General features: G+C 37.1%; 1 protein-coding gene across 7 annotated transcripts in view; it reads left to right on the forward strand.

The window, feature by feature from the left end:
• The window catches only part of SMOC2 (SPARC related modular calcium binding 2), a 149,378-nt gene extending 141,512 nt beyond the window's left edge, over window positions 1-7,866 (forward strand). For 2 of the 7 annotated variants that reach the window (XM_037392066.1, XM_037392072.1), the window contains exons 11-13: window positions 698-972; window positions 3,445-3,485; window positions 6,232-7,866. In XM_037392066.1, the coding sequence (XP_037247963.1) occupies window positions 698-972; window positions 3,445-3,485; window positions 6,232-6,255 (340 nt within the window). In that variant the 3' untranslated portion in view covers window positions 6,256-7,866. Of the gene's footprint in view, window positions 1-697; window positions 973-3,441; window positions 3,486-6,231 lie in introns of all 7 variants that reach the window. The other 5 variants (XM_037392068.1, XM_037392073.1, XM_037392065.1 and 2 more) reach the window with 3 other exon arrangements.
• The last annotated feature ends 519 nt before the right edge of the window (window positions 7,867-8,385 follow it).

Raw genomic sequence — 8,385 nt, forward strand, 5'->3', positions numbered from 1 at the left:
AGCTTAAAGTTTATCTATAGCTGCTGGTACAATGTGTCTCAGTCTTTGTTCTCCTCTGATGCTTTACTTAATGAATGTGTGCTACCTTCCCAATTCATATTTTGCCTAGTTGCTTGTAAAACGAACAGTCACAGATAGAAGTAAAAATGTGTACATGCTGTCAAACTTTGTGTGTCTGCAGGTCAGTTGCTCACCATCTGAGGAAGAGGTGACATTTATTGTTATAACTTACCCAGTAATTCAATACATTTAGGTATTTTATCTCTAAAAGCATCCATCATGGGTTGCAATTGGAGCCTAGGTATTTGGTGATGCTGACTGTTGACCTACTTCATTTGGGTATATTACATGTTTTAATGTGTCTGCGATCTATGAAACTGTCTTCTCTTTTATTTCTCTCTTCACTTTTCTCTGTTTCAGGAAATGAAAGGGGAAAGCACTATTTTCTGAGCATGGTGCTGACCTCAACACAGTTTCAGAGGCTTACCTAAGAGCAGATTACAGCTCTTAGTGTAAAATTTAGGATACAGTTGTCCAAAGAGAAAAAAAGAGGCATTTGCTAGAAGAAGCTTTTTGTCCAAAAGCAGAGAGGTTTTTGTAACAAAGTATCTGACAGTGATTTAACTATTCTGAAATAAAGGTAGAAACTGAGGTTTACGTATCAGAATGGAGACTAAATTCTTTTTTTCTGTTTCAGGGTTTCAGAGCCTGATCCAAATCACACTCTGGAAGAGAGAGTGGTCCATTGGTATTTCAAACAGCTAGATAAAAATTCCAGTGGTGACATTGGCAAGAAAGAAATCAAGCCATTTAAGAGATTCCTAAGAAAGAAATCAAAACCCAAAAAATGTGTGAAGAAGTTTGTGGAGTACTGTGATGTAAACAATGATAAATCCTTGTCAGTTCAGGAATTAATGGGCTGCTTGGGAGTAACAAAAGAAGAAGGTAAAGCAGAAACAAAGAAACGCCATAGTAAGAACCTTTTCTAACTATCCTTTTCGCTAGATTCTTCAAAGATGATGAAGTCTGATATTTGTATATGCCAGAAGTATACAAAATAAAACAATACACCTGTCTGTAGCTAATGCAGCTGTTGCTTAGGACAGATGGCAGGAAAGCTGCTTCTGTGTAGGCAGATCATCACTTTGCTCCAAAAGAATCAAAAACTTCCCATTTATTCTGACCATTAAATGTATTACAGTAGGAAACCTAAGAAGATACAATAACATTAACATTCATCAAAAAGTCATTTTAATGTTACTACAGTACTATGTCCTGAATGAGTGGAAGTATCACACCTGTGCTTTTTGGATCCCTGCTGGGAAGGAAGAACATTATTGAACTTTCTAATGACTTCTCACTTCTCAAATGTGGTTAGAGATACAGTGAGGAATGTGGTCATCTGCCAAACAGGTGGAACAGCTGCTGGTACACAGCCACCTTACCCTGCTGCCAAACTGGTAGAAAGGGGAATGACTAACTACAGCATGTAATGGTCCCTGCAGAGTTCAATCACACAATTCCTAAAATGAGGAAGGATTTAGAAAACCTTAATTGTAAACAACAACAGCAGATCCCATTACTGTAAGAAGTTGTAGAACACATTGTTTTGTTTGTCTGGGACCTTCAGATGAAGTCAGGGCAGTAAAACAAAGGTGTCATAGGAAATGAAAAGCAAGTCAAGTGGGAAATGCGGTCAGAAATAAAACAGTTTCCACAAAATTGGATGTATTCGAGTCTAGAAAGGGAATACTGCAGAAAGATGGAACAGCTTTACATTGTACTAATAAAGTAAAATGTCTGTGGCTCACAGACACAGATCTCTCAAAACAAATATATCAAATCCAGGGGTTTTTCTTCTGGGTTTTGTGGACCTATATAATAATACCTTGCAATTTTCACTTAGGTGATGAAAGTAAAAAAATGTATATGAATGTTACCTTTATGCTGTAGATGTGGATACTGAAAAATACCTTTTTCATTTACACTATTTGGCAACTAGTGTTTTAAAGTGAAGGCCATTATGGTCACTTCATATGTTAGCATCCATTTCAAGACACTTCTGTCCTGCTGCAGCTGACACTCCTTGGTCTCTTATTGTAGATTAAATTTGGGTTCAAAATCATTGCCCCAAGACATAAAGGAAAACTATAGAAAGACTGAAATCAAACCCCAGTTTTCCTTGTGCTCATTCCATTGAAAAAACAAAGATTACAATAAACTACCTGTTTTGGAAAAGGAAGTTGTAAGATGCATGAAATTATATGAAGAACACACACAGATCTAGCTGAAGTAAAAATTACATTCACCATCACTGGAGATTTTTAATAGACTGTATTCAAGAATAAGAACATGCATTTTTTTTTTTAAAGAAAAAATACCTCGGAACTTTTGCATTAAAACATAGTGGCAACCAGTTGGAAAAAAATTCTAAACCAAATCATTTGATTGCTTTCCTAGAAATACATACTTTTAAAGACAAGACAGTAAAATTGGCTTTTGTTGGAATATCAGCATTCTCTTTTGTTTCTCCTGTTTGACAATTAAAATTTCCTTTCTGATAATCCTTTCACTTGCACAAAATAAATCAATTGCCACTTTGCTATGGCTAGAGTTATGTTTCTAGGAATAGGTGAGACCCCATCACCTGAGGTGTGAGAGATGAGATAAGGAGGTGGCTCTGCATCATTCTGTGTGAGTTCCAGTTGTCTTGTGAGAACCACTGGAAGCAAAACATACTTTCTCAGGGGAATGCTAGTTACTGCAGTGTTTTTCAAGGTCCCATTTTGTTCCACTTTGTCCCAGTACAGCTTGACTGACTAGAAAACTGAGATGGAAATCAGAGAGTGAGTACCTCCCTAGCCTCCCAGATTTGCTTGTGGAGTTGAATGGGCCAGCAGACTCATGTAGCTGTGGGGTTTTTTTTCCCACATTTAGAGCACTGTCTTGGGCTTTGCCACTAAAAAAACTTAAAAAGCAGTGATAACCATGTTGTTTTACAGATTAAATGCAAACAATGTCTTTGGCTTGTAGAGCTGTTCCTGTGCAATATATTTAAACAAAGTGAATGCTTTCCAGACAGTCTGCTTGTCCATGCTTCTTTCCCACCAGGGATAGTAGGCTGTATTTACTACTAAAGATTTGATAAGTTGGAAATGCTCAACACTGACTAGATGCAATCTGTCCTAAGCAAATGTCACATATTAACTGTCAAGCAATGCTGTCATTCAGCTTTCATATAACTCCATGAAAGAAGCAACACCTGTATTGAGGAGAGAAAGAGTGGATGTTTCAATGAAAGATATGTAAAGTTTTATCTCATTTATTGAAAGTAGTTACCCTGCTCTAAAAATACCTTTTCAGAATGAAGGCTTCAATTCTTGGGGATGGTACATATAACTTAGGAGCTATATTTATAATGTTTTCTTTTCCCTCTTTTAGCAGCCCCTAAAACCAACACTGAGAGCACTTCATCCAGCAGGCAGGTGAGTAGTGAGGAAAGATCTCCATTCCTGCCTTGCCCAGCTGAACTTCTGGGGGTTTTAGCAGTTATCCCTACATCTTCAAACTGCATTCATCTGTCATTCTGCAGACTTGCCAGGAAAATGTAGAGCAGCATCTCGATTAACAAATTTTGACTTAAGTTCTATCTAAGGAAAGCTGAATCAGTCAACGACAGGTGCAGAGTAAATGTGCATAAATGCAAAGTGAAGTAGGCCTGCATGCAGATGTTCCTAGTAAAGTGGCATGTATGTTAGTCATAATTGGATGAAAGTAATTGAGCCCTCATATAAGTCTTCTTTATTCCTGAATGACAGCATTCCCATACACTTTTAAATGTGCACTGCTTTATTTTCATTTACCTTTTCCTTTAACTGAATTCCGTTAACTTTCTTGCATGTCACATGATAGACACAAACATACTGATTGCAATTACACTTTGTGAACAAAGCCATGCATTTCCCATGCTCTATGAAAATCTATACATTTCACAACCCCCATATTATATGGTGGCTTTAAACACCTTTTAAAATCTTAGCGTAGAGAAAAGAGCTGTCACTTGCAAATTCCTTTGCTGGCTGAGCAAAGTGATGCTGGAGAACTAGGATTTGCATCAATCTGCTGATGTGTTTTAAAACTAAATTTGGTTAGGTCTACAGAATGGTTGTAGCAATTGTCAAATGCCCTGGCAACGTAATCCATGATCTCTTTTTGCATTAATTTTCTACAAAGACTTTATTTTGTTTTTCCCAATAACACCAGTGTGTGTCATTTGTGGAGTTTTGACTACTCAAGGCATTCAGAGCTACAAAAGGCACAAAAAGCAGAGTTTTTACATCAAGGGCTCAAGTGGAAGCCCAGGAAAAAAGATTGAAAAAAAGTTTTAAAAAGGTTTCTCATTTGTGTGCGTCTATTTTTGTTTACTAATCCTAAAGATGCAGTTTTCTGTACATCGGCACAACTTCCTAGCACTTTTGCATGGGTCTGAAGAAGGACTTGTGAGTCTTCCAGCTATTGAATGGTCTAGTAAAAGAATCATTTTTATACCATTCCTGCCTCACTTTTGTATTAATTAGAGGAAATAATGATTAGTGCCCACAAAAGCATCAGTAAATGATGAATTTTTTTTAAAAAATATTTATACAGACTTACTATAAGAAAACTCAAGTAACCCTGCACCTGGGAAAATAGCAATTTGGCTAAAAATATCCCAAAACCATAGTTGTGGGTAATGTCTTCCTATCTATCAGAAACCTAGATTAATTTGTTAAAAACTGAACCCAGGGTGAACCTGCCTACGAGCCAAGAGAAATCTTCTTCTCATTGTTGCCAGTCAATTTGTTAATTGCTTTATCTCTGATTTGTTTGATGTTAGGTTCACACTTCCTAAGGCAAGCTCAACATTGGTTGTGGGTTCTATGAGAGACCTCCTACATACCTTTGATGGAACATAAAATATTCTCACAGCTAGAGGGATGTGATAAGTTTCTGTTTGTTTAAACAAATGTTTGTGGTCTTAACTTTTCAAGTTCCCCCCACAAATCACTTATGCTTTAAACAAGGCAGCCTGAAAACAATTATCCCGTCGGAACTCAAAAACATTCAAAAGGGTTATTTTAATTATATAATGGCAATTACTGGCACACGTGCATTACACTTGAAGCATGACAAGCCCTCTCCCCTTTCTTGTAATCTGATCCTGACTTGCAGAATGTGTAATAAAAGTGTGCTAGCGCGTCCATGTTTTTTAATTTTGTTCAATAATTTTGCTGACTCAGCACCAATTATTTTAAAAGCTGTTGCTGACAAATGATAGCCTTGAATTAAGGCTGGCTCAGCAAACCATCTGTTGGCAGTTTCGTACTTGAACAATACAAGGCTGCAAATGCAGAAGGTGGCTTTCATCATTAAAGTTTTAACTTGAAAGGAAGTTATTGAAAAGCAACTGGGCTGGGCAGGAGCCACTCAGAAGAAACCACCCTACGAAGATGGAGTTATCAGATTTGCATCACTTAGGAGATGGGCACTCAAGAGTTCATTTTCTGCTAGTTTCCTGTGGCAATTCAGTTATATGCATGTTTGTGTGTATTTCGGCATGTATTCCTAAATATTATTAATTTTTTTACATATCTGCACATCTGTATGTCTACACGCACATGCAATCTTACTGAAAGAAAGGACATATAGATACCTATAGTAATATGCTAACTGAGTCTCAGCTGTGGTCACTCTAAAAGAGGTCAAATACGTGATGGATCTGACAGAACTGGGTTAGTGGCCAGGTCAGCTGGCAGCCTTGCTCAGCTCCACCCTGTCCAACAAACATACACATACATGCACACACTCTCAATGAGACCCAGAGGACCTTTTGCAGCCTAGCAAAAAGTTTACAAGGAAACTATAGATTTTTCATAAGACTTTGGCCAGTAGCCCATTCCTTATACATCACATGCCATAGAAAGGTATATTGCACCAGGGACTTGCCCAGGCAGTTGCTAAAACTGTGTGTTTGACAGGTATAGATTTAAAGAGTCCATAAGTAAGGAATAGTAAAGATGTTGATGCCATGAAGGACTACAGGGCAGGGTTTTTTTATTCTCTATATATATTTCTGCAGAACTCTTGTTCTGATAGTGGTATGTGGACACTGCTGAACATACAGATACATGTTTATACCTGACTACTTGAAAACATCATTAATAATGCAAATTTTTTCAAACTTCCTTTCAGCAAGTTTCTAAGAAGCAAGGGTGAACACCTTATTGATTCAAGGCAGATCTCTGACATGTGGGAGATTTCCTCACCAAAAGGCAATAAAAACAACTGTAGTATTTGCACTTTGTACTTAAAAATGTAAATTCACTTTGTAGAAATGAAATATTTAAACAGACTTTTTTTTTAATCTGTGAAAATGTAATGGCTAGTTTTGAAAAATTATCACATACAATGTATGTGTATTCTTTTGTTTTCTGAAATATGTAAAACGTGTTGGAGATGTAAAAGTTTGCATTTAAACCACTTTTTAAAAAATAGCTTTTTGGCAAACAGTAGCATAGAAACCTGATTCTATGTATTCTGGTTTCAATAGTATCCCTTGTTTTTCTTAATCAATACTGTCATTTAAGTAGAGTTATGCTGAAAAGTCTACTGTACTCTCAATTGTGTCCAAGCAGTGTTGGATGTTTCAGGTTTGCAGGACTGAGGAAAGTGTGTAAATTGCTGTTTACTTGGGTTTGCAGTTTTTAACAGAACAGATTTTTCATTGTTGGCAATATTTTATTTCATTTTGGATTTATTGTTATTATGATGCTTTCCAAAGATCATGTAATGAGAATGCAACCACTAATGGATTCAAAACAGTTTTTCTGCACTTGGGATACTTGTAGAAAATTGTATCCATTTTTGAGGTGCCTTCCTTTATAAGTTTTGGTAGTATTTTTTTCCCTGTTTGTTTTCACTTGTGTTATTAATACGGCAAACCAATAAGGAGAAGGTGGATTGTAATGTCACTCCAGTCTGGTTCAGCCTGGGCCTCCAAGCATGTTTCTGTGGTCAGCGCAAAGCAGGAGCAGAGTTTATATGGGTCAGAACTGTAAATCTAACTATAAAGAGGCAAGGAAGGCTAAACAGGTTGTTCAACCTTTTCTTTCTCCACACCTGGCTGCCCCCATCAACTCTTTGGTTTGCCTTGGGGTCCACTAGAGGTAAAGCTGAAGAAATGATGAACAGTTGCCATCAGGAGGGACTACTAACATCACCCCTGCCTGAGGCTTTTTCCTTGCTGTCTGAAAGAACTTCTCAGAAGTTTTCGTACCTTCTCTGTCATTTTTCCCCCCAATACTTTTTGGTGTGTGTGCCTGAGGGGAATGAGAACTTGAGGATATGAATTTAGAGCAGGGGACCCAAGTGAAAAAGGTCCAGCTCTTTAACAACTGTGAGTTACAAGCAGCTGGGTTGATTGACGCAGTGGTAGGTGGACTGCTGGCATCTAGGAGCTGACATGAAACAGCAGGAATGTTGCAACAAGCAGTGATTTCATTCTGGTTTATTTAAATAATGTGTGGGATCTGACATGTGACTAGGTAATCATAATAGCACCCTGGCTTGAGCTTGTGCCTAGAAAAGCTTTTTTGCAAATTTAAATGTTCATTTCAATTTCAACATATGCTGAAGTGATAGGAAATACTGTATGCAATGGAATTGTACCCCAGAAATTGTGTACTCTAAGCTTTGGCAGCAGGAGGAACCAAGATGCAAATGAGTGTTATCTTTTATTTTTGTTTTAAAACGTATTTGTTATTCTTTTATACTGTTAAACTTTTAATTTAGTCCTCTTAATAGATTAAAGATCAATATGTTATCAAACCATGCTGGTGGATTTTCTTCTGCAACGCAGATAGCCATGTTTAGAAGCAAGTACACACAGTTATGACTTCACCACTCCGTTGAGTTTACAAGAAAACTCATGACTTTACCTTATGTCCATCTTCTCATCTTCCCTTGCCCCTTTATTGAATTCTCTCCTATGGTCATTCATGCCCTATTCATACCACTGCTTTCTCAAAATAGGCACTTCTAGTTTTAACCAAGCACAGCCCTGATACCAGAAGGAATCCATGTGCATAGGCCCTTAGGCTCAAACTACAGTACCAGTGTTCATTTAGTTCCACAGTAATTAATTAGTTCTAGTTTTTATCCTATTCCATGTGCAACAATTTAGTTTCAATTTTAGTTCTGTTCTTATTAAAAGCACAACATATACTCTGCTTCTCATTGACCAATATTTGTTCTAGTTCCAGCTATTTTTGAACAAATTTATTTAGAGCTTTTATGAAGTTGTAAGTAGAAGCATATTAACTTTTAAAAATGTGTATGTGTTCAATG

This window comes from Falco rusticolus, chromosome 6 (genome assembly GCF_015220075.1).
Source record: "Falco rusticolus isolate bFalRus1 chromosome 6, bFalRus1.pri, whole genome shotgun sequence".
Classification (NCBI taxonomy): domain Eukaryota; kingdom Metazoa; phylum Chordata; class Aves; order Falconiformes; family Falconidae; genus Falco; species Falco rusticolus.